General features: G+C 48.9%; 3 protein-coding genes across 4 annotated transcripts in view; 2 read left to right on the forward strand and 1 right to left on the reverse strand.

The window, feature by feature from the left end:
- Positions 1 to 3,216, forward strand: part of SNRNP200 (small nuclear ribonucleoprotein U5 subunit 200) — a 32,665-nt gene extending 29,449 nt beyond the window's left edge. The window contains exons 43-45 of the mRNA XM_025454033.3: positions 3 to 84; positions 2,595 to 2,687; positions 2,789 to 3,216. Coding sequence (XP_025309818.1) covers positions 3 to 84; positions 2,595 to 2,687; positions 2,789 to 2,932 — 319 coding nt within the window. The 3' untranslated portion in view covers positions 2,933 to 3,216. The remainder of the gene's footprint in view (positions 1 to 2; positions 85 to 2,594; positions 2,688 to 2,788) is intronic.
- A 569-nt stretch (positions 3,217 to 3,785) lies between these two features.
- On the reverse strand, positions 3,786 to 10,606 carry CIAO1 (cytosolic iron-sulfur assembly component 1). The gene is made up of 7 exons (XM_025454031.3): positions 10,298 to 10,606; positions 9,580 to 9,728; positions 9,315 to 9,426; positions 9,119 to 9,207; positions 8,675 to 8,876; positions 7,966 to 8,053; positions 3,786 to 6,778 (listed from the first exon to the last, which is right to left on the reverse strand). Exons 1-7 carry the CDS (start codon positions 10,434 to 10,436, stop codon positions 6,538 to 6,540), a joined length of 1,020 nt encoding a protein of 339 aa, XP_025309816.1. The 5' UTR covers positions 10,437 to 10,606; the 3' UTR covers positions 3,786 to 6,537.
- Positions 10,607 to 10,773: 167 nt separating this feature from the next.
- TMEM127 (transmembrane protein 127) lies at positions 10,774 to 23,564 on the forward strand. 2 transcript variants are annotated; one of them, XM_025454032.3, is made up of 4 exons: positions 10,774 to 10,933; positions 11,351 to 11,668; positions 20,175 to 20,339; positions 21,111 to 23,564. In XM_025454032.3, exons 2-4 carry the CDS (start codon positions 11,425 to 11,427, stop codon positions 21,416 to 21,418), a joined length of 717 nt encoding a protein of 238 aa, XP_025309817.1. In that variant the 5' UTR covers positions 10,774 to 10,933; positions 11,351 to 11,424; the 3' UTR covers positions 21,419 to 23,564. The 2 variants fall into 2 exon arrangements, with proteins under 2 accessions (XP_025309817.1, XP_048951936.1); XM_049095979.1 differs by lacking the exon at positions 11,351 to 11,668 and having other exon boundaries at positions 10,777 to 10,933.
- Positions 23,565 to 24,421: the final 857 nt, after the last annotated feature.

The following is a 24,421-nucleotide window of genomic DNA, read 5'->3' on the forward strand; positions in this document are numbered from 1 at the left end:
AGTGGTGGGCCGGTTGTGGTGCTGGTACAGCTGGAGCGGGAAGAGGAGGTCACAGGCCCTGTGATCGCACCTCTCTTTCCACAGGTAGGTCCTAGGAGCTGGACAGAAAGAAAACTGATGGATGGAAAACTTCCTGAAATTTCCTTCTAGAAGATAGTTTGACAGAGCTAATAATTTATTTATTGATTTAGATTTTAATTTTTATTTTATTTAAGGATTTTATTTATTTATTCATGAGAGACACAGAGAGAGAGGCAGAGACACAGGCAGAGGGAGAAGCAGGTTCCATGCAGGGAGCCTGACGTGGGACTCGATCCTGGGTCTCCAGGATCAGGCCCTGGGCTGAATGCTGGCACTAAACCACTGAGCCACCTGGGGATCCCTAGCTAGCTAATTGAAACTAAATTGTCAAAAGGCATCTCAAAAATAAACAAACAAAACAAAAAACCACAAAAGGCATCTCAAATGAACTCCATGTTTAAGTACCAGGATGAAGTTTCTTTTGGAAGACTTATCCATCCACTAGATCCAGAGTTCAAGGTTACATTGTCACTTCGGGAGGGAAATTTAGAGTAATGACAAGACACAAGGCTGAGAATTTAATCTTGGGGCTATTGGTGGTTATTTGGGTTTTTTTTTTTTTTTTTTTTTTTGCTTTAAAACAATTTAGGGGGCAGCTCCGGTGGCGCAACGGTTTAGCGCCGCCTGCAGCCCGGGGTGTGATCCTGGAGACCCGGGATCGAGTCCCACATCAGGCTTCCTGCATGGAGCCTGCTTCTCCCTCTGCCTGTGTCTCTGCCTCTCTCTTCGGTCTCTCTGAATGAATAAATAAATAAATCTTATTAAAAAAAAAAAAAAGCCAGGAAGTTTAAAAAAAATAAAACAATTTAGGAAAAAAATAAAATAAAAAAATAAAACAATTTAGGTGAGTGGTCATTGTGAAAAACACCAGTTACACAGTATTGTCAACCTCTATGAATGTTAAGATGAATTTGTCTTTTTTTAAAGATTTTTATAATTTATTTGAGAGAGCACCAGTGGTGTGGGGAGGGAGAGGGTGCCACGCTGCTGAGTAGGAAGCCCAATGTGGGGCTTGATCCCAGGACCCCAGGATCATGACCTGAGCAGAAGGCAAGGACTTCACTGAGCCACCCAGGCGCCTCATGAATTTGTTTTTTTTTTTTTTAGATTTTATTTATTTATTCATGAGAAACAGAGAGAGAGAGAGAGAGGCAGAGACATAAGCAGAGGGAGCAGCAGGCTCCATGCAGAGAGCCTGATGCGGGAATCGATCCCGGAACTCCGGGATCATGCCGATTTAAAGGCAGATGCCCAACTGCTGAGCCACCTAAGCATCCCATGAATTTGTCTTTAAATGGTTCCAAGATAGTTGGGCTTTTCTATGTGGTGGATCTTCTCCTTTCTCACTACCACTTAACTCCATTTTCAGTTACTTACTACTTTATGACCAAAAAGAAAATCTGATCTTTATATGAGAATAATTGAGGACTGAAAGCAGAAATCAGAAACATTGTAATGTTTAATTTCACAAACTAGTGGTTTAAAAAATTCTGGGGAAGAGTTCATTAAACTGGAACACCTGGACTTTCTGACCGGGGTGGCCAGTGCAAAGGCTTTTGATAGAGGCACAGCCTGCTTTGGATCCTCTTTGTTGGCAGGCTCATATCCATGTTAACATGTTTTACTTACCTGGCACATGTGCTTTTTGCTTAAAACTGTCTCTGAGGGACTCAGCTGCCAGACCCTAGACTAGATCTCTAATAGTGGTATCTTGGACTCGTTGGCAAGCACAAATAGGAGAAGGTGTTTCGAAATAAATAAGGAGGGACACCTGGGTGGCTCAGTGGTTGAGCGGCTGCCTTTGGCTCAGGACTTGATCCCACAGTACCGGAGGGAGCCTGCCTCTCTCGGTGTCTCTCATGTCTTTCATTTTTTAAAAAACGAAATAAATAAGGAAATGAGCCTAGATCAACAATAAGTTTATTAACTTAAAAACTGAGTTCATTTGACATAGCTTTTTGGCAGTTTCAGAATCTACTGAATGGTCTTTCAGGGGGAAATTGTATTTCATTTTTGGGAAGAGTTTTTTTTTAATATATATTTATTTTATTTATTCATAGAGACACACAGAGAGAGAGGCAGAGACACAGGCAGAGGGAGAAGCAGGCTCCATGCAGGGAGCCTGACGTGGGACTCTATCCTGGGTCTGCAGGATCATGCCCTGGGCTGAAGGCAGCGCTAAACCGCTGAGCCACCCGGGCTGCCCAAGAGTTACTTATTTTAGAGCTTGTGTACAAATGGGAGAAGGGGCAGAAGGAGAGAATCTCAAGCAGACTCCTTGCTGAGTGAGGGGCCCAGTGGACACAGGTCTCAATCCCGGGGCCCTGGGATCATGACCTGAGCTGAAATCAAGAGGTGGCTGTTTAACGGACTAAGCCACCAAGCCACCCCCAAGAGGACATTTCCTATGGCTTTCTGTATGGTTTTTTGTTTTCCTACTTTTATAACCATTTCCATGGTCTCAGGTCCATCAAGTTTTACATGCTGAAATTCATGGCTTTTGTTTATTGCAGAAACGTGAAGAGGGCTGGTGGGTAGTGATTGGTGATGCCAAGTCCAATAGCCTCATCTCGATCAAGAGGCTGACCCTGCAGCAGAAGGCCAAGGTGAGTGAATGCAGGCCCTAGCATTTCTTCTGATACTGGGTCAGGGTGAGAATTCTCCCCACGTGTCCATGCTCACCCTGATTTCTGCCTGCTTTCTCTAGGTGAAGCTTGACTTTGTAGCCCCAGCCACTGGTGCCCACAACTACACTCTGTATTTCATGAGTGATGCTTACATGGGCTGTGACCAGGAATACAAATTCAGCGTGGATGTGAAGGAAGCAGAGACAGACAGTGACTCAGACTGAGTCCAGAGCACATACTCTTACAAAGAGGAGAGTCGCCTCTGAATTAGGAGCATGTACCGTTTTGTGGAGACCAGGTCCTTTGGCATGAGGTCCAGCCAGTCAGTGCAGTGCTGTCCCAGCCCCTCCTGCTCCTCTGCCCTCTTACTACCTTGCCATCCAGATGTTGGATCCTTTGCTCACTGGTCCCCTGTAGCTGTCAATCATCGACTATGTACAGCATTTTTAGGCTTGTTCTATGTAGTTCCTTTTGTTAGATCTTCTAATAAAATAACCTGGAAAAACCATTCGTCTTTGTAATGTTCCCAAATTAAAGTTTCTTTCCTCTACCTAAGGCCCTTGACTAAAAACATTTTTTTTTTTTTAGCCATTGAACTTGATTATCATGAATACTTCTAGAGGTTGGGCTGCTCTTTGGTTGGGCTCTCACCTGCAGCCTTTCCAGTCAGCGTGTAGGAAGGAGCAAGGTTAGACAGCCGTCAGATGCTTGCCCTTTTCTCCCACCCCTGCTGTTACCCAGATCTCCGCACTGCTGTAGGAACTAACGCTGAACTTGAGTCTCCCAAGATCTGCAGTGTCCCCTCCAGTAAGGGGATTAAAATGCACCAGCTGGGTATGGCTCAGTCTTAGTAAACCAATTCTCTGATCTAGACCTACAAAATTTCCTCTTCAGATTCTTGCCTTCTGTTGTTTAGGAATAACCGTGCATAAAACTGGAAGATAATTTTCAAGCATAGTTTCTGCAGGTCAGCAGTTTTCCAGTACTAGGATCTTAGGACCCCTTTTATGCCACAAAAAACTAACCACAAAGATATTTTATCATCTTGGTTATGTCTTTTTTTTTTTTTTTAAGATTTTATTTATGCATGAGAGACACAGAGAGAGAGGCAGAGACACAGACAGAAGGAGAAGCAGGGTCCACGCAAGGAGCCCTATGTGGGACTTGTTCCCGGGTCTCCAGGATCAGGCCCTGGGCTGAAGGTGGCGCTAAACTGCTGAGCCACCCGGGCTGCCCATCTTGGTTATGTCTATTGATGTTTACTCTATTAAGGATTAAAATTAAAACAAAAGAATGCATTTAAAAATAACTTATGAAAAATACCTTCTAAAACAAATCCAGGGGGAAAACTGCATTTTACAAATCTCATTAGACCATGTCTGCTCTAATGGAAGACATTCTCGGGCAACCTGGGTGGCTCAGCGGTTTAAGCACCTACCTTCTGCCCAGGGTGTGATCCTGGGGTCCCGGGATCGAGTCCCACGTCAGGCTCCCTGCATGGAGCCTGCTTCTCCCTCTGCCTGTGTCTCTGCCTCTCAGGAATAAATAAATCTTAAAAAAAAAAAAAGAAGAAGAAGACATTCTCATAGCTGTAATTTTGCACATTATGTTGAAGTGAAATGAAGTAAAACTGTATTTATACAGATACGAAGTCAGAAAAGGGTTTTTAAAGCCTTTTCAGATGATTAGCTATTTCATATTACACTACAAGTGGTAAGTTTTATAAAGGCAATGTGGAATCTGAAACTATCAAATAAGCTTGCTGTACTCTTGTGTTAAAACACTGGTCTTAGGGTACCTGGGTGGTGCAGGCACTTAAACATCTGACTTGATTTCAGAAGTTCAGGGCATGACCTCAAGGTTGTGAGATAGAGCCCCATTTTGGGCTCTGCTTGGTGTGGAGTCTGTTTGAAAGTCTCTCCTTCTCCCCCCTCCCACTTGTGCTGTCTCTCTAATAAATCTTAAAAAAAAAAAAAAAAAAAAACCCTGTCTTATTCCTTTTTGAAGATTTTATTTGAGAAATAGAGTCCCAGGGGGGAGGGACAAGAGAGAGAGAAGCAGACTCCTTGCTGAATAAGGAGCCTGACACAACCAACCAAGCCACCCAGGAGCCCCCCACTTTATTTTTTAAGATTTCATTTATTTGGTCTTACACTTTTGACTGAATCTCTTCACCATGAATGATCTTGTAATATGCATTAGTCATTTTCCAAATATTGGTTCACTTATTTAGGCAGATCTTCTAAATAATACATCATACAGATCACATCTGTTAATACCACCAATCTCATCAGAAGAGTCTAAGTGTTAGGAAGATGTCAAGCTCATGGTGGCAATACAAGTTTCAAAAATTCTAATTTTTGCTTGAGGGCATTTTTTCATTGGTAACACCACCAGTTTCCCTTGAAGCAAAAGGCTCACTCCATCTATTCCTGAAAAAACCATCTGCCAATTAGCCAAGCCTAAGTAACAGAATTTGCCAGTTTTTTCACGTAAAAAAGGGGCCATGAAGACAGTTCAGCATGCAGTTCTACTACACATCTGCTTTTCGTCAAGACAGCCTTAATTCAGTGTATGGCAGAGGGCCTTATCCTGCTTCCAACTGTCGGCAGGTGAGCTGTGTTCTCAGGGGTCAAGATTTAACACAATTTTTAATTGTTCTATGCAGGACAACCCTAACCAAAGCTGCCACTGTTTTTACTGTGAGGGCCAAGCAGCGAAGACTATGAGCACTAGTATGGGGTGTCACTGCTTTGATTCCTGCCACAGCTGACTGCTCAGGTCCCCTGACAGGCTCTCAAGACTGCACTCTGAGAGCCACTGCACTGGACATGGCCTCAGCAGTCTTTTCAAAACCTAAGGTCATGATTTCTGTGGTATATAAAATCAGGTGACGACTGTAGCTCTGGGGATAGTCTTCAAGTCAAAACCCATTTGGAAGGGACTTTCAGAAGACAACTTGAGAGACTGAAAAACTGATTTAAGGAGTGATTCTCTACCTTTTAAATTATCATGCCCCTAATGAGTCTCACTAGACATCTTTTTTCTATTCGCCCAGACCACGGATGTTAATATTGGTGGTCCATTAGAGAGCCACAAATTATGGTCTCTAAGATTTTTTTTGCTCCCCGACCTGAGAACCAATTTTCAGCCCCACTGAGAATGTATGGCCTATAGCCAATAGTAACTCCCTCTTAGGGTTCCTATCCTTCCCATTTATCTTTCAGCATTTCCAGTTGTCACTACAGCATAATGGCATAGAAGATACATGAGAGTTCCTAAGGGAAAGGAGAAACATTCTAAACCAGCCTACATTAAAAAAATTTCCTTCAATACTGACTGAATGTCTTAAATATAAGGATTTACCCAGAAATCAGGAAGGCAGGACCTATTTCAGAAAAGGACTCACCATGGAATTCTTTTAAGTTGGGAATATCTTTATAAAATAGGATTTGGGACTCAGATGACCTATTTCTATAAAGCTTCCAATTTCTGAAAAGCTTAAGATGTATCATCCCCTGTACATAAAGATATGGTGACTATAAATACTATATTCACCACCACCCCTGCAAAATTTAACACTGCTCTCAAGAAAGCAAAATCTGTGGTGTAACCACAACACACTGATGTTCCATAGCTCTTTACCATGGGCCCCATGTCAAAGGAGGGGAAGAGTGAGTGGTTCTGTGGCTCTGCACTTCTACCCAAGTCTGAATGGAAGAGAGCCAGGTTAAACAAAGGTCATGGATGCTCCTCCAGGTCCTCTTGGGGCTGGGAAAGTCTTATGACATTTTCTGGGGAATCATAATTCTGTCCAAAGTCAAGTGGCTCAGATGCCTTCTGGTCGCTGATACTTCCAGAAGGCCACCTCCCCGTCATCACTGCAGGAGGCCAGGAGCCCCTGCTCCTTGGGGTTCCAGGCCACACAGTTGACATCCTGGGAATGGGCCTGAGGCAAGTGGGCTGTCAGGGAGAAGGTGGGCTGCTGTGGATCTGAGCTGGGATCCTCCTCAAACACACGGATGGCATCATCCCCACAAGCTGTAGCCAGGGCCCCTGTCAGCTGACACCTGGGAGGAACATGTGCATTGGTGAGTATGCAGGTGGCTCCTCCCTCTCCAATCTGGCAAATCAGGCAGAAGAGATTGGTTCTACAGTACTTGGGCAGCTCTTCCCAACCTTCAGGCCTCAGCCACAAGTCTATTAGTGAAGAGCTTCCCTAACTAACACAGCCACAAACACCATCCCCTAATTATTCAAGTGCTGCCACCTAGTTTCCCCAGTCAACCCAAAAAACTCTGATTCTGAACTGCACTTTTCTTATGTAGCATAAGCAGCTTCTGTTATCATAAGTTATTCTTAACCATTTCTTTAAACAGTAACAGGTTGTTGAATTTTGCCATACTTAAGGTCACTTGTCATTCCCAAACAGTTGCTAATATAAAGCTTAGGTGCATATCAACTATTTTTATGGTTTGGATTATTTCCTATGGATAGATTCCTAGGGCCAGAATTGCCCTCTGACCACTCCTTTATGAATGGTACGGCTTCTCTAGACTCCATAAGGGTAGAGTCAGGGTTACCAACCCATAAAAATCCCAACCATGAACCCAATTTCTGCAATAACTTTGGATGTACGAGATGGTGTGACACCCCCCCAAACACACACACACAAGGCTGATGCTGCTGTCACAGCCTGTGATCTTAAAGTAGGTACAGACCCGGTTCTGTAAGTCTGTTCCCTGCTCCTGGGACCCTCAGGCTGGCCAGCCCTAGGCCAGCATGGTACACAGTCTGCCTAATCTGAAGAAATGAAGGGGGCTGCTCTCTGTTTCCATGTGTTCCTTTTTTTTTTTTTTTTTTTTTTTTTTTTTTTTTTTTTTTTAAACAGAACAAAGGTAACACAGGTGGGGTTCTGGCGAGGGTCGGCTAATGCCGGAGCCCGCGGACGCTGGTGAGGAAGGGAGGTCTTGCTTGGCCCACAGCCACTTCAATTTTTTTTTTTTTTTTATTTATGATAGTCACAGAGAGAGGCAGAGACACAGGCAGAGGGAGAAGCAGGCTCCATGCACCGGGAGCCTGATGTGGGATTCGATCCCGGGTCTCCAGGATCGCGCCCTGGGCCAAAGGCAGGCGCCAAACCGCTGCGCCACCCAGGGATCCCCCTTTCCATGTGTTCCTAAAGGTGGTAGGAGCACAGGGTTTTGTCTTCTCTAAAAGCTCTCCAAACAGGTGGGTGTGGGGATGGAGGTCTTACCAAGCAACGTCGTAAATGGTCCTGGAGTGGAAGCCCGACAAAGTGCAGATACATTTCCAGCTTGGGTCAGAGCCGCTGCATGCCACCCCTGTACAACAGACTTCTCTGAGCCGAAGACAGGTCTGTGTCCGGGGGACCTCAGGGGAGGAGCTGCTAATCTGCCCTCCCTCACCCCTATCTTCAGTCATGAGTCCTCATCCTTACTGATCTGCCTTACATACTGTGGTCAGACAGGGATTTTTACAGCAGAATTCTAAGAAGGAAAGGTCCTGTTCCTTAAAAACTTTCCAGCAGACTATGTCTGACTAGTTAGCCTGCCTTTTAAGGCCACCAACCAGCCCACCCAGCCACCTGACCCACCTTATTACTCCCCAAATCCTTTATATCCTATGCTCCAACTAAAGGGATCATGATTCCTGGCATAAATCTAGGCTTTTGCACCTTCAATGCCTTTGCTCGTGCTGGTCTGTTTCAACCCAGAATTATCTTCTCGCGTTAAAATCCTATACACACTTTCAAGTTCAGATGGAATGGCTCCTTTTCCACACAGCCATCCTTGATTCCGCCAGCACTCGCTTGGGAGCCCTCTCGTGGCACATCTCTCTTATTACTCCAGTTTGCTGTGATTTATCTCTAGGTCTTAGACCCTTAATACACCGTAAACCTCATGAGAGAGGAGTCTCCTTTAGGTCTTGGACTGGCCACTCACCTTGCTCGTTGTCTGGTAGATACTGGCGCCAGATACGCACAGTACGGTCATCACTGCAAGATGCCAAGCGCTGGCCACTGGGGTCAAAGGCCAAGCTCCACACAGTGGATTCATGGCCTTCAAGGGTGGCACAACATACCCAATCATCCTCTTCCTCCCGGTAGAGCTTTACTGTATCATCATAGCTGGCAGAGGCTAACAGCTGGGGGAAGGAAGGGAACACAGCACTTGTCTATAGGGCTCAGGAAGTGCCTATAGTACCAGTGCCTCTCCCAGCTAGGACAGTCCCAGAGATCTGTCTCTATAAAGGGATTAATAACGTTTTTTCATCACAGACAGAGATCCCCATAGAAGCCAGGTTGAGGCTGAAGAGCAGAGAAAGGCTGGGTACAACTCTCCACACCAAAATTCCTTCCCACTAAGATAACTTCACCCCACTCTTACCTCCTGGCTTGGGTGCCAAACCACATGCTTGACATCCTGTGTGTGAGAGTTGAGGACGCTGACACATTCATACTCATCTTCTTCATCAACTACGGGAAAGAAAAAGAAAGGAGCCCATGAGCTGACCTCGTCAGGGACACAGAGGGGGATGGCTGTTTACTGGTTCCCAACTCCATCGAGATGGATTTAGACTCACCTTCCCAGACCCACACACTCTTATCTCGGCTGCAGGTGGCAAGAAGGTTGCCAGAAGGGGCCCAGGCCACTGACTTGACCTCATTTTCATGGCCCTCTAGAGTAGTTACACACTGTGAAAAGAGAAGAGGAACAAGAATCAAGCAACTAAGATCTCTGGTGTTCTTTGCATGGGTACAGCCCAGCTAGCCCAGGTTGGCTCAGGTTCCTGAACCAGCCCTGGGGAGCAAAAAGGCAACAATCCTGCTCCCATCCACCCTGGTTACCTCAAAGTCATCCTGGTTCTTTTTCCAAATGCAAGTGGTAGCATCGAAACTGGCAGAGGCCAGGTAATTGCCACACGGGGACCAGGCCACCTTCCGCACGGTACGCTGGTGGCCTTCGGAAAGGACAGATTTGCAGATCCAGCTGTCACCTAAGAGCAAAGGACAGGCCAAGCTCTGGAGCTGGGTGCACAAGAAGGTAGAGAAGCACTATCAATCCGATGGGCAATGGGGGGATTATCTGGTCGGTGCATTTAAAAGCTTGCTTTCGGAAAGCTGTAACTACTACTTCCTCCACCTCCCCTGCAGGCATCGTTCTAAAACCACCAGAGGAGTCACCTACCTTATTTAAAACTGTCAATGGCTCCCAAATGCCCTCAGGATAAAATTTAAACTTCACATTGGGTCACAAATTACTCTGCAGATTACATTCCCTCCACCCTTCCCTCCTTTTCCGGCCTCAGCAAGTATCATAACTTCCTCAACAGTTCTGGCCTACTGACGTTTTTGCTTCCTCTACTCGCCAACTCCTTCACCCACAAAGTCTCTCCTACAGTGAATAACGTCTAACTCAAGGCAGCTTCTCACTTAGCCCCCTGGCCTGTAACCTCATTCAGGGTGGGCTTGTCCCAAAGGCCGCGGACTCCCCGAGCCCAGCACGCACAGCACGCGCACGCTGAAGCCCCGGCAGCAGGGGTGGTGCAGCCAGACTGGGCCTGACCTTCGGTGCCCCAGATGCGGACTCTACGGTCACCACCGCACGACGCCAGCAGGGTTCCCGTGGGGTTCCAGGCCAAGAACCAGCACCGGGAGTCCGGGTGCGCCGGGACGCGGCCTAGCAGCACCAGCGAGTCCTTCATGGCGGCCCCCAGCAGGATGCGGAGGAGGTGGACAGAGGCGACCGCGCCGACGGCGAGTCCGGCAGTGCAAACCTCCGCGACGCCCACTCAGGCCTCGGACGGCCTTCAGTCTCCGCCGATTTCCGCCCGAGGGCCCGGGTCTTCCTGGGAACTGAAGTGCCCGCGGCTGCGACCGTGCTGCCCTCTGGGAGTTGTAGTCAATTTGCCAACCCACCCTCCACCCCGCCGGCAGCCAGTACCGTGGGACAGCCTCGAACTACCAGTCCCGTGAGGCCCTGCGCGGGGAATCGGCGGCGCGCCCAGGCTGTGACGCGCGCGGGGGACGGGGCGGGGAGCCGGAGGAGGCGGAGGCAGAGGTGAAGGAAGCCGGAAGTGGATCGGGCCCGGGTCGGCCCGGGCGTTGCGGGTTTAGGGCCTGGGATCGCCCTGCCCCAGGCAGCTGCGGAACCCGTGACGGAGCGGAGCGGCGCCATACCGGCCCTGAGGCCTACTGACCGGTGAGGAACAGGGGTCGGTGTGGGGGAAGGTCCTTTCTGGCCAGAGGTCGCACCCCAGAGCACTGTTCCCAGATCCCGGATCCCCGATCCCCGCGGCCCAGCCTGGCCCCCGACCCCTGGGCACTCTTTGGCCAAGATCGCGGACCTGGGTCTCTCTCGCATCAGTAGCCGGTACCAGCACCCCCAGTCCGTTCTGCCCCCATCCTGGCCGGCTCGCAGCCCTCTCCGGGTCCCTATTCCGAACCTCCGCAGCCCCATTCCAGGGACCCCATCCCCGCCCCCCCCCCGACTCCCTGCAGCCCTCCTTTCTGTGCTGGGCCCCAGGTCCCACCCTCTATCCTCCCGTGTGGGCCCTGACAGCGTTGTGTCGGCCTCCCCTTCTGTGAACCCAGCGCCTTGCTCTCCTCCCCGGGACAGGCAGGCTCAGCGCGCCCTGCGGAGGTCCGCGGCGACCAGCAGCGACCGCGGAGCGACGGCGGGCGGCCCCGGGCATGTACGCCCCCGGAGGCGCAGGGCTGCCCGGCGGGCGCCGGCGGAGGAGCCCGGGAGGCAGCGCTCTGCCCAAGCAGCCGGAGCGTAGCCTGGCCTCGGCTCTGCCGGGTGCCCTGTCCATCACGGCGCTGTGCACTGCCCTCGCCGAGCCTGCCTGGCTGCACATCCACGGTGGCACCTGTTCCCGCCAGGAGCTGGGGGTCTCCGACGTGCTGGGCTACGTGCACCCGGACCTGCTGAAAGGTGAGGGCGTTGCGCGCCGGCCCTCTTCTTTCTGAGCGATAGGGCCTCCTTGCTGATAGCAGAATGTGGTGCGGGCTGGAGCAGAGATAGCCGGCGGCAGGCTCTTGGCTTGAAGGAAACAACCCCATTCCTGCCTGGTGTTCATGCCCACCAGGTGGCTCTCTTTGGGGTCTGGCCCCTCATTAATTCTGATGTTATTCAGCCAGGCACCTACTTCTCACGCCATGCTAATATGGACTGCTGCTATTTTAGGATACTGCTGGAGGAAGGGCGCTATACAGCGGTATGTGGGGAACAGATAAGGGTGCTAGGCATCACAATTAGCTGTCCTCCTTCTAAGGAGCGTATGGGATATAGGAAGGTTTCTTTGGGCAGCCTGATGGAGGGAGGAAGAGAACTTTTAATGTGGCTAGATTTTAAAAGATATTTTGGGAGATCCCTGGGTGGCTCGGCAGTTTAGCGCCTGCCTTCGGCCCAGGGCATGATCCTGAGTCCTGGAATCGAGTCCCACATTCGGCTCCCTGCATGGAGCCTGCTTCTCCCTCTGCCTTTGTCTCTGCCTCTCTCTCTCTGTGTGTGTGTCTCTCATGAATAAATAAATAAAATATTTAAAAAAAAGATATTTTGGAGTTCTGCTATAATTGGGTTGTTGCTAGAGAAAAGGGAAGTCTGGCATTTTCAATAACCAGAAGTCAGTTCCGTTGCCACTCTCAGTAAAACAATTGGAATTTGGTTCTTGGAACCTTTCCAAGTGGACTTGATGGAGCTAAGGTTGCTTTGTTCATCATAGTGTTTCCTAGCCAGGTAAGCAGAGGAAAGGAGAAAGGGACTGTTCTTTACTAGGCACAGAGGCGGCCGATCTGGGGGTGGGAGTGGGAGTAGGAGGCTGTCTGATGGCGTCCCATAGGTCATCTTGCCCAGCCCCATGTCCAGTAATGAAAGTAAAGGCTGTATGGTGTGAGGGCAGGACTGCACTTGCCTTGCTTCTACCAAAGAAATAGAGGACCCCAAAAAAGCCTTTAGTAACAGCAGGATTCATCACCCCCAAGGTCTTTTGAATCATTTATGAAGGTCTTCATATTTCCTTCCTGAACCACCCCCTGGCTATGATGCATTCCAGATGTTTACTGCCCCACGTATCAGAAGCATTAGATATCTTCACATTGCCTCTTTAAGGATTCAGTCACAGGGATTTGGTGAAAAGGTCAAATTCCCTGCTGTGCTTTGGATTATATACCACTTTTGCAGGTCTAGTCTGATAAACCCTAACCTTGTAGCCTAATGTTACCTTTCTCTGTGAGTTCTCTTGCTATTTTGCATCTCGAGTTTTTAAGGCTTGAGGATAATTTTGTAGACAATAGGATGGGAGTGCCTGGTTTATTTCCAGATTTCACCATGATGGCCTTGGCTGGTTTGGTTCATTGAGACCCAAGTTATATACATAATGCTGGAGGCCTTGTAATGTGCAGCTTTTTGTCTGGCATGTAGCTGGTGGCAGAAAGGCCATCAAGCTTGCGTGGACTCTGGATGGTTTTTCCCTTAACACATTGCTTCTTTGAAGCACAGCTGCTGCCTTTCCACCACTTCTTGCATGCAGGTCTTTGCCATCGAGCCTCTGCTGTTTCAGTGTTTCAAAAACTTGGTGTCACCTACAAACTGGGAGAGAGTTCACAGTGCTTCTCCCTTTCAAATCATTCCTGGGGAGGCTCACAAAATTTGTGTGATGGAGCGAGAGGCACTCTGATCCCATGTTCTTATTTCAGAGGTCCAGGAGGCTGTGGCTCAGAGAAGTGAAGCGATTTCTCCAGGGCCACACAGTTAGGGGCATAGCTGAGGCTACTCACATCTGTTGACTCCAGTATAAAATGATGCTTCTCACATGCTCTTTAACCTTTGTTTTACTTCAGTGTCATAGAGAATGATCTCATGAGTTTTCCACTTTGGAGTGCATCCTTGTCAAAGGCATTTGAAAAAAAAAAAATCTTGATGTAGGTTCTCTTTTGTTTATTTATATATTTACCCTTTTTAAGAAGTTTTTTAAGCCAGATTTTGTCTTTTATAAAGCATGTTACCTTACCCTTTACATTACATGTACTTACGTGTTTAGGGATTTTAACCCATGGATAGTTGTGTGTGTGTGTGTGTGTGTGTGTTTAAGATTTTATTTATGGGGGCAGTGAGGGGCAAAGGAAAGGCACAGGCGGGCTCCACACTGAGCATGGAGCCCAACACAGGGCTCAGGCCCACACCCTGAGATCATGACCTGAGCTGAAACTGAGAGTCAGACGCTCAACCAACTAAGCCACCCAGGAACCCCAACCAATAGATAGTTTCAACCTGATTTTCTGTGGCCATCTTTTTGGCTATTGCAAGCTAGGAACACGCTTAGGATGTCCATTAATAAGAGAGGTGACCGGGATCCCTGGGTGGCTCAGCAGTTTATCGCCTGCCTTTGTCCCAGGGCATGATCCTGGAGTCCCAGGATCGAGTCCTGCATCGAGCCTGCTTCTCCCTCCTCCTGTGTCTCTGACTCTCTCTCTCTCTCTCTATGTCTATCATAAACGAATAAATAAATAAATCTTTAAGAAAAAAAAAGGAGAGGTGACAGTTGTACCTCACAAAGTATCACAGAAGAAGGCAAGGAATTAGGAGGTCCCTGGTTGCTTCCCTTCCTTTACTTTGTACCTGTTGGCTTTTTGCTACCCAGTGGGCCTTTAGATATGGGCTATCCTGTGCAATTATGTTTATCTTTAAGGCCTAACCCATGTCCTAATGTGGAAGCCTGGGATATTCTCTATCTCAGGAGGGAGCAGAGCTTCAGGGCACAGATCTGATGCCAGTAGATGCCACCAGAGGGAAAAACAGGCCCTACTGGGTCTCTGCAGGTTAAGGGGTAGGCAGGGCTGGCAGGCTTTGGAGCAGTGCCTTCTGTTTTCTCTGCCCCTGGCCTGAGTGCCAGGCATTGTGCTAGGCACACTCCACATCTGGCTTTGGTTTCTCCTAAGTATCTTTATCTGGCAGGTATGTCCTCACCTCCACTTCACAAAGGTCTCAGGCTCAGGGTGGTCAGGTAACATGGGCTCGGAGGCAAACAGCTGGTGTGCACGGAGGGGACCCCACTCTTTGCCATCACACCTTAGTGCACTCTAGGTTTCTTTTTCCTTCTGTCAGAGCTGTCCAAGGCTTATTATTTCCCCATTCTGGTTGAGATTTTCTCACAAGCCCAGCCAAAACTGCTGCTTATCCCTCATTGCCTCAATATTCCAGCTCAAGTTGGTGATCCTGAGGCAAAGCCACTCCCCCTCCTGCTGTCATTTGCAGAGCCCCAGAATGCAAATGCTGGCTGGCTCAAAAGATTTGGTCCTGAATTCTTGCCCTCCCCAGGAGGTACCTGCTTCTCGCACAGCCCCTCACCCTGGGCCCAGGTTCAGAGATACGTTCAGACTGCTGGTGGCCCCAAGCAGGGGGGCCCCCACATAAGCGTTCCTTCTGAACCCCAATCCCTCTCTCTGATCTGCGGCCAGCAAAGGGCAGCTCTGACAACTTCAGGAAGCATCTTTGGAGAATGAGGAAGTTTGGGTTTTGAAGTCAATGAATCACAGTTGACAATAAGCCACTGGAAGTGCAAGGCCCTTCCAGGAAGGGCCAGTGTGCCTGCTGAGTGGTGACTAATGCAGCTGGCACTTCTGATGCCTGCCTTGTCGGGCCTGTCCCCAGAGTCAGCTCTGCTAGGACCATGGTAGCTGTGATGATGCCCCTCCAGGCACTAGAGGACCCTGTTGGAGTCTGATGTCAGAAGGCTGTCTGGAAGCCAGAAAGTCCCAGTGAGCTACGCAGGTGGGATGAATAAGCACTGAGAAGGATTCAGGCCATAGGGAAGGGTCTCTAACTCACAGGGACTCCAGGGAGGGGTGAAGCGAGGGGAGATGAGAGAAAAAGAAGGGAACTGTCCAGAAGCCACTTTACCCTTCCTGCCTGCAGCCTGTTTGGGTTAGGAGTCTGTGAGGACAGTGGGCAGGTAGACAGGAAAAGCCAGGGCCTTCAAAACAAATCCAGCCCAGTGACTCACCAGTAACCTTGGGCAAAGTCAATTCCTTGGGATTCTATTACACAGCAGCTGCCTTCTTCTCTGGTGACTAGAGGGGACAGTCAGCGATCATTACCAAAATAAACAGCACAACTGGAGAATAGGATGTGTTCTCTGCCTTACCAGAGTATAGTACACTGTACCACTTGTTTGAACTTAAAATTAGGACTCTGCCCCATGTGCCATTTTTCTCCACAAATAAAATTATATATATATATATAATATATATATATATATTATATATATATATATATAACATTTGGGCATTTCGTTTCCCTTTAGCAGCCCTCAAGGGAGTGGATATTCAGTGCTTTCCCTGCCATACTGATGGCTGGCAGGGGGAGAGAGAAACAGACATTGAGTTCTTGACCCTAGCATAGCCTGAGCTGGGTTCTGAGCATGTCTGGGATAACTCTGCCTGGCTCCTCTGTGTGCTCTGAGACCCTTTGATGAGAGGCTGCCCAGGATGTGAGGCCGACTCCTCGTGTATCTATAAGCATCACTCCAAGAGAAGTTTATATTGGCTTTTCCACTAAGCCTGAGGGTTTACTCACAGCTTTGGAGCGGAGAAAGGCAGTCATGTTGAAACAAAACCCAGTTGAATTTTGGGTCAAAATCTTCTCTGTACTACATCATCACTCTGGTGGGGCAGATTCTCAGCCTGGCTTTAATGGGCTCTCTCCCTGGCCCACACTGGCTGATGTGTGCAGACGAAGTACTGGCAGAAGGAGGAAAGGGACACCAGGGATGACACAGCTGTGGCCCAGCTGTAAGAGCCCAGTGCTGAGGGAGCAGGCTAGTGGCAGTTAATATGGGCTCTTTCCTGGCATGGTGTGAGTTGACTATCAGCATACCCCTATGTACGGGGAGCAGGTGTTTGAACTTTCATTTGCTAGATGAGAGAGGAGGGCAGTTAAGTGACTTGCTCAAGGTAACACATAGTCTATGGTCCACCTAGAATTTGGTGCCGGGGCTGGTGCCTTTCTGGTGTCCCCAGTGCTTCTAAGAGCCAAACTCTAATGGCTGCAGAAGCCTAGAGCACACCAAGCAGGTTTTGTCCAGTAATTCCCAGTGTGAGTACCTTTCATGGCTTAATTATCCAAAGCTTTCTTGCCTAGAAGAGGTTTCATCCTTCCAGCTGTTCCCATAGTGAGCTCAGCAGCTGCTGGCTCCGAGGATGGCTCTGACAGCATTCATATTAACTTTTGACCCTTCATTCAAATACAGCTCTTTAGAACTTGATTGATTATCTCCATCAGGGAAAAATGAAACTGCTAACTCTGGTGCTTGGTGATTCTGAGCATCATGATACAAGGGAGCCTGATCCAGGTTAGGAGGCTTCACTGTGCTGTGTGACCTGGAGGAAGTCACTTAACCTCCTGGAGCCTCTGAGTCCTGATCTGAGCTATGTGATGAATCCCCCAGAGTGGAGTGAGGCTTAACTAAAATAACTTTTTTTTTTTTTTAAAGTAGGCTCCATGCCCAACGTGCAGCTTGAACTCACAACCCTGAGATCAAGAGTCACATGCCCCACTGACTAAGCCAGCCAGACACCCCAACTAAAATAACATTTGACCCATCTGTGTGTACAGGCTATTCCTGGAGGGGTACAGCAGAAACCACCAACAATGTTTTCTCTTGGGAGCGGCAGTTGGACATTTGTAAAGGGCGATATGTCTTCTCTGAAGTTTTTTATCATGTGCAAGTTTTCCTTAATATTGAAATAATTGTATTATGAAACATAAGAGAGGATCTCTGGGTGGCTCAGCGGTTTAGCGCCTGCCTTCGGCCCAGGGCGTGACCCTGGAGTCCTGCGATCAAGTCCCACATCTGGCTCCCTGCATGGAGCCTGCTTCTCCCTCTGCCTGTGTCTCTGCCTCTCTCTCTCTCTCTCTCTCTGTCTCTGTCTCTCATGAATAAATAATTAAAATCTTAAAAAAAACATAAGACACATAGGAGTATATATAATAAACGTACATTTTTAAGGATGGTAATAAAATGAACATCCTGTACTCCCTATGCAGCTGAAGAAAGTGTCTGAAGCCCTGGTGTATTCTTTTTTTCAGTTAAAACTAATTGTTGGGGCACCTGGGCGGTACAGTTGGTTAACTTCCTAGTCTTGGTTTTGGCTCAGTTTGTGATCTCAGTGTCCTGAGATCGGCCCCACATTGGGCTCCATGCTCAGTGCAGAGTCTCCTGTCTCCTTGGGATTCTATCTCCCTCTGTCCCTCCCTACCACGCTTGTGCGTTCGTGCGTGCCCCCCCCCCCCCCCCCCATAATGAGTCTTTGGAAAAAAAGTAATTGTTAAAATATAGTTGATTTTTAAGAACCACAGTTAAAGCACCACTCAGTGCCTGGCCACACTAAGTAGTACTGCTGGAATCAGAACACTGTCTACTGTAGCACAGAGTGTGATGTAAGCCATTACACCCTGTTGCTCTTAGGTTATTCTTGGAAGCACTAGAAGAACACTTTCGTCCTGCTACGTGCCCATGTGGAGCCCGAGATGAACTATCTCAGAGAGCTTTTAACAGTATTCAGATACAGGGAGGAAACAGTGCCTACCTCTAGGAGCTTTTCTTTTAGTAAGGCCCGTGGGTTTCTAGACTTTCAGGCCACAATGCTGACTTAGGCTATGCAGGGCTGGGTTAAGTGAAGGCTGGCCCTGGTTGCTGGCAGCAAGCTTCTCGGCAGCAGATGGTTTCCCAGACTGGGTGACTGGGCCCAAAACAGATGGTTAGCTGACAAGGGAGTGACAGAGAGTTCTGGGGCAGCTTAATGGATGACCTGCAGCCAGATCGAGGCATAGTAGTCCTGTGTGGGCTCAGCCAACATCTGCTTGGTGAATTCTAAGCCTGAGGCAGAGAATGCATGCTGTCATACAGGCCCAGAGTCTCTTGATATCTGGTCTGGTTCTTCAGTATGGGAGGCCAGACCCTCTGCCCAGGACCCAGAGATGTCAGTGTCGGTTGGTTTGAGTCTGCTTTGTGGGGTTCAGGTCCCCTCTCCAGGTTCTTGGACTTTCTAACGGTCTACCTTGCTCCAGGCCCAGAATCAGTGTTTCTTGGAATAGAAGGCTTGGCCCACCTGCGTGGGAATTCACCTGGCCTGCTTGCTAAAATCCAGATTCCGAGGCCCTGCTCCAGGTCAAGAGCTCAGAATCTCTGGGGCCTGAGCACATGCTCTCAGTCAGCACCCCTGTGATTTCCATGCACCCTAGAGTGATGGCCATGACCTTACAGCCTCTCAGCCTGAGATCAGGACTCTGGAAAGGAGCCTATAGTCTAAGAACTCCCAGCCCTTTCCAAATTTTCCTAAATCAGTTGGCAACCCATGACCTAAATGAAAGAAGAACTTGCTCATGGCTTGAATAGACGAAGGAGAGAAAGTTAAGGCCCATTTCTTTTTATCAAAGCTTAAAGTGGTTTCTTTTTGGATCAGCCTTTATTCTGTCTGTGTATCTCTGGGAGCTCTGGTAGTTTATATAGATATAAAATGAGACTCACAGTGTTGTCTAGATGACTTTTTTGTTGTTGTTGTTTTAAAGAAGAAAGTGTTAAAGTCTTAGAAGTTGGCTCTATATGTCTGGTGTACAGTTGTCATCGGGGGTCCTCCCTTATCCACGACCCTGGGGACTCTGAATGTCGGGTCTCCTGTTTGAGCATCTTCCTTTTTCTTGATTTACTTCCTCATTTTGGTAGAGCAGGTATTCCTCGATGGCTTCACCCTCATTCTAGGAGGTATTGGGGGCTGTCAGTTTCCAAGTCTGTCAGACTTTTGTGGTATAAACTAGTTGCTTCTTAGGTTTTTTTCTCCTTCTGGCTTACACTTGGGCTTATCTAGTCTGCTAAGTCCATTCCGAGGAGGTCTCACTCCTTTTAATTTCCAGTGTCCAGAATTTTGTTTTGCCCCTTTCCTCTTTGTGCAGATCCATGCCTTATTTTTTTTTCTTTTGTTTTAGTAGGGTGCAGGGAGGGAGCAAACATCAATGTGAAGGTCTAGTCTACCATCTTTCCTAATTTATTTAGCAGTTTTAATTCTCTGTGGCTGTCTTGGCTCAAAAGTCAGTGGGCATTTCCTGCCAGCCTAAAGCAGACTTTAGCAGAATGTGTTAACACGTCAGGCTCATTGTCAGGGTCTTTACGAGTGGTCAGCAGAGTGTGGCAAGTCCAAGGAAATGGGGTCCTGCACTTAGAATGATTTTATTGGAAAGGGAAGAAAGACTTCAAACACATGGGACCCTTTCTGCAGTTCACCTCCTCTGTAGGCTGGCTGGGAGCAGGAGCTGAGACTGCTCCCTCTAGTACTCCCCCTGCTCCCCGATACTGTGATGGAGAGGGACAAACTCTTCTCAGCAGGAGGACTTCCTGCACCAGGGTGTCGCTTGGGGTCCTGAAGATTTGGTTCTTCCCCTACAGACTTCTGCATGAATCCCCAGACAGTACTGCTTCTGCGGGTCATCGCCGCCTTCTGCTTCCTGGGCATCCTGTGCAGTCTCTCTGCGTTCCTCCTAGATGTCTTTGGGCCCAAGCATCCCGCTCTGAAGATTACCCGTCGCTATGCCTTCGCCCACATCCTCACAGGTACGCTTGGGCCTGCTCACTGTGGGGAAGAAATGGCCACAGGGCCAAGGCATCCTGTCTGGAGTTGCAGATGGGGATGAAGGGGCTGCTGTGAGCAGACACATTCTAGATGCTCATTTCAGCTCTAGCCCAATGGACTGCGAGAGCAGCTTGCTTCTTTTGTTTGCATGTATGCCTGCCAGGACCACAAACCCACTCAGCCCAGCTGTAGAGAGGGAATGTTGTTAGTATTCCATAAGAAATCTTGGTGCTCTCTAAGAACTGGAGTTGAAGCTCAGCTGGGCTCAGGGGGCCCAGAATGAGCAGGGAAGGAGCCAGGGTGTTCAATGTCTCCCCTGGAACGCATGGTCTCATCGGATTCTCTCCTTCCTGCTTCCCCGCACACCACCTTTCTGTGCTTAGATGCAGCTTCTCCCCTCCCTCATGACTGGACTGGTATGATGATTTGACTTGTGGTGGTACTGACTCCAGCCTCCACACTGTGTGACCTGGTCTATCCATTTCAAAGTACCCAGTGACTTCTAGCAGCCTGGTATCTCGATTCCAAATTCTTGAGACAGAGAGACTCTGACTGGCTCAGAAGGACTCAGGCATCTGGCCCTGGCCCTGGCCCAAGAATCTCACGGCCAGGAGAGCTCCCTATCACAGAGTCTGGGGCCAGGCAAGTTCTCTGAGAATGGGGTTTGGGGAGATAGACTACAGTTGGTTCTTTAAGCATCCTGGCTGCAGGGTGCCTACTTACTCCCCTTCTGTGCTATCTCTGTCCCCCAGTCCTGCAGTGTGCCACCGTCATCGGCTTTTCTTACTGGGCTTCTGAACTCATCCTGGCCCAGCAGCAGCAACATAAGAAGTACCATGGTTCCCAGGTCTATGTCACCTTTGCTGTCAGTTTCTACTTGGTGGCAGGAGCTGGTGGAGCTTCAATCCTGGCCACAGCAGCCAACCTTCTGCGCCACTACCCCACGGAGGAGGAGGAGCAGGCCCTGGAGCTGCTCTCAGAGATGGAGGAGAATGAGCCCTATCCAGCAGAGTATGAGGTCATCAACCAATTCCAGCCGCCCCCGGCCTACACACCCTAATACCAGCCAAGGGTATTCTTCTGCAGCAGCCCCTCCCCACTCTGCAGCGCCTCTCACACCCAGAGGAGCTCCTCTCCCCAGCAGGCCTCACTGGTAGGATCCTGACCATTTCACCAAACCTTCCCAGGAAAGACTCTGCCTGTAGGGTTGTTCATGTATCCCTACTCTCGAAACCTGGGATTCACTGATTTTATATAATGCACTGTTTTCCCTCTTGTCACCTTCCTGTCCCTTTGCGGTCACTAGTCGTTACCAACCAGGGATGGTCATAGAAGTTTTCTCCCTTCATGGGCCATAGCATTGAAACTTGGACTTTCCCTGGGGAGCTGCTGACAGCGGGCACTCCCAGACAGAAGAAGCATCAGCAGATCCAAAGGGAAAGGGGACCGTGCCCTGTAGGCTCACTTCATAACAGCCAGCGTTTGTCCCCCCGCTGTAGCCCCAGCCTGATCCCCACCCCCCATTCCTTCTTGGAGCGCCACAGCAATGGGCTGCCCGCTCCATGGAATTCTCTGCACTTTAGTCTTTGGACTTCCCATCACGTGTGTTCTGGTTTTATGGGAAGAAGGAACTGCTGTCGGAAAGCAGAGCCAGTGCTCTCCCCGCCCTGCCCTCGCTTGGGTGGCTGCAGCCCAGGCCAGGAGAGCAGCAGCTGGCATGGGCCTGAGGCCCCATGGTGCCCATAAGGGATCAGCGTTGAGGGGGTGGGGCAAGTCTCCCTAGCCCCTTCACCTTTTAAAATGTGAGTGGTTTTAAAAGGAAAAAGCAAAACCAACCAACAGCAACAATACTCTTTTTAAACTAGTGACAAGACTGTTGTCAGTTTTTTTCAGACACTTAACCCATTCCTTTTGGCTCAGCAGCGTTTTGGGCCATACCTCCCCCCAAGCAGCTCCTCCCTGAGCGTATCCCTGTAGAATGCAGCCTCTTCCCTTGCTCCCTTCCCCACAGTGACCCCGCTCCCTGAGCCCTTCCTGTGGAACCCAGAGCCCTGTCAGCCCTGAGGGGCTGAGGTCTGTGGCCTGGCTGGCTGGCCAGCGTGGTGCTCCTCAGGACTGTGGCACTGAGATATAACCTGGCCTCCGTGCAGGAACAGGGGCCACAGCAGGCAGGAAACCCACCACTCTCCACATAGGAACAGTAACCAGTGGGGTCCCATTGCGTGAGGTGTTAGAACCACCCTGTCAGACTAGCAGACCTGGCCATGTCCTTCAGGCTCAGTGTGTCCCCTAGACTGTGACTTGGGGCAGCAGCTTGCCGCATGCTCCTCTTCTCTTCTTGAATGTACTCTGGTGTTGCCATGTGCTACGGGCTCTTTCTTGCCTAGCCATCACTGGCTATCCCATTTGCCACACATGGCTCTGGGTCTGGCTGAATGCTCTGCCCCAAGATCTGGGGCACAAAGTGGGAGAAACTTGAGAGACCTTCAGTGTGGATCGAGATGGCTAAGCTTCTTTGGAATCAGTGTCCAGTGCTGAACTAAAAAGCAGATTGGATCCCAGTTTCCTTTCACAGGCAATAGACAGAGCAAGACTGGAGAATGGAGACCACTCTGGAATTGTGGCTAGAAAGGGACTGTCTTGTCCCTCATCCTTCTTCAGCTAGCCTGCCTGGGATGTCTGGACAGATGGCCTGTGTGGGAGGTGAAGACCATGTCTGTGCCTGAGTGAGCGGCTGCTTGGAGTTCACTGTGATGCCAAAGTGTATCCCAGGGTGACTCTCACACTATTCCAGACTCTTCTATTAGGCAAGAAAGACTGCAGTATAATACCTGAGCAAAAAGCCAAGGAGCTAAATTAAGTCTTATGTCTTTCTGTAAAATCCAAATTTGCCTTTGGCAGATCTCCAGGGTATGGCCAGCTCTCTCTGACCATGGGTATCTAAGCAGGCAGACCAAGAGACTGGGCACCAAACACGCATGCCAAAGTGACCAGTCATCTCATGAGGACCCAGACATGACCCTGTGGACTGTTCCACCTGATTCAGAACCCACTTTTTATTAGCTCCCCATACCTCTGGCCTTTCTCTTTCCCCTGCCATCCTGACACTGATAGTTTGTCACATAAATTCCCCTGGTTGTGTTTTTTTTTTTCTAGAAAAAAAATTAAAAAGCAAAACAAATTACAAATAAGAATGTAAATGCCAACGGCTCCCTGTCATTTTTCTGTCACAATCTCCCTGATTTGGTTTGTTCCCTTCCTTTTAGAGAAGCAGGAGAAATTGATGAAGTGTGTAATTTTTAAAGGGGGGAGGGACTTACTTTGCATGTGGTTATTCCACCCAAGGCATTTTCACCTCTAAGACCCTCCTAATCCTGACAACTTCCACACCAGGGTCCCAAGGCTAGGAGCAGTAGATGCCTCCAGCCCAAGTCCCTGACTTCAAACCCTGAGCTCTTCTCTGCAGCTGCTGGTTAGTTGTGGAAGAGAAAGCTGCTTCCGAACTCCAGCCATTGTATGAGAAGAAATAGACTTCTTCAGAGCTAGGACCTGTAGAAGGAGCTATACTTTCTTTGAAACCCCAAAGAATGATTACTTACTCACAGGGAGAGGAATGTGAGTGGAGACTGTAAGTTATAGAAGAGCTCTTGAGCATCCATGCCTCACATGGTCACCTACTTTTCCTTCACTCAGCCGACACACTGGGCCCCAGACAGCACAATAAAAGAGCTTAGGGCTCCCTTTGAGGAGCAGCCCATTCAGGTGTTCTTTTTTTCTTTGGAAGAGTATACATCTTTCTTGAGAGCTAGGAATGTGTTCTTTCATTTCATTTCAGACATTTACAAATGGCACCTTGAGTTATACATAAGGTACCATTAGGCACCACGAGAAGAAACGTGATGACCAGCGGCCCTGTCTCCAAGGATTTTATATTCTTAGTTCAGGAGATGGACTTGTTCACAAAAAGGCAGTGAAGTAAGTGGTCTAATGAACAGTCGGGGAAAGTGCGGTGCCCAGAGGGGAGGCTGGCTGTGACCTGAGTGATTATGAAAGGCTTCATGGA

Source organism: Canis lupus, chromosome 17, assembly GCF_003254725.2.
Source record: "Canis lupus dingo isolate Sandy chromosome 17, ASM325472v2, whole genome shotgun sequence".
Taxonomy (NCBI): domain Eukaryota; kingdom Metazoa; phylum Chordata; class Mammalia; order Carnivora; family Canidae; genus Canis; species Canis lupus.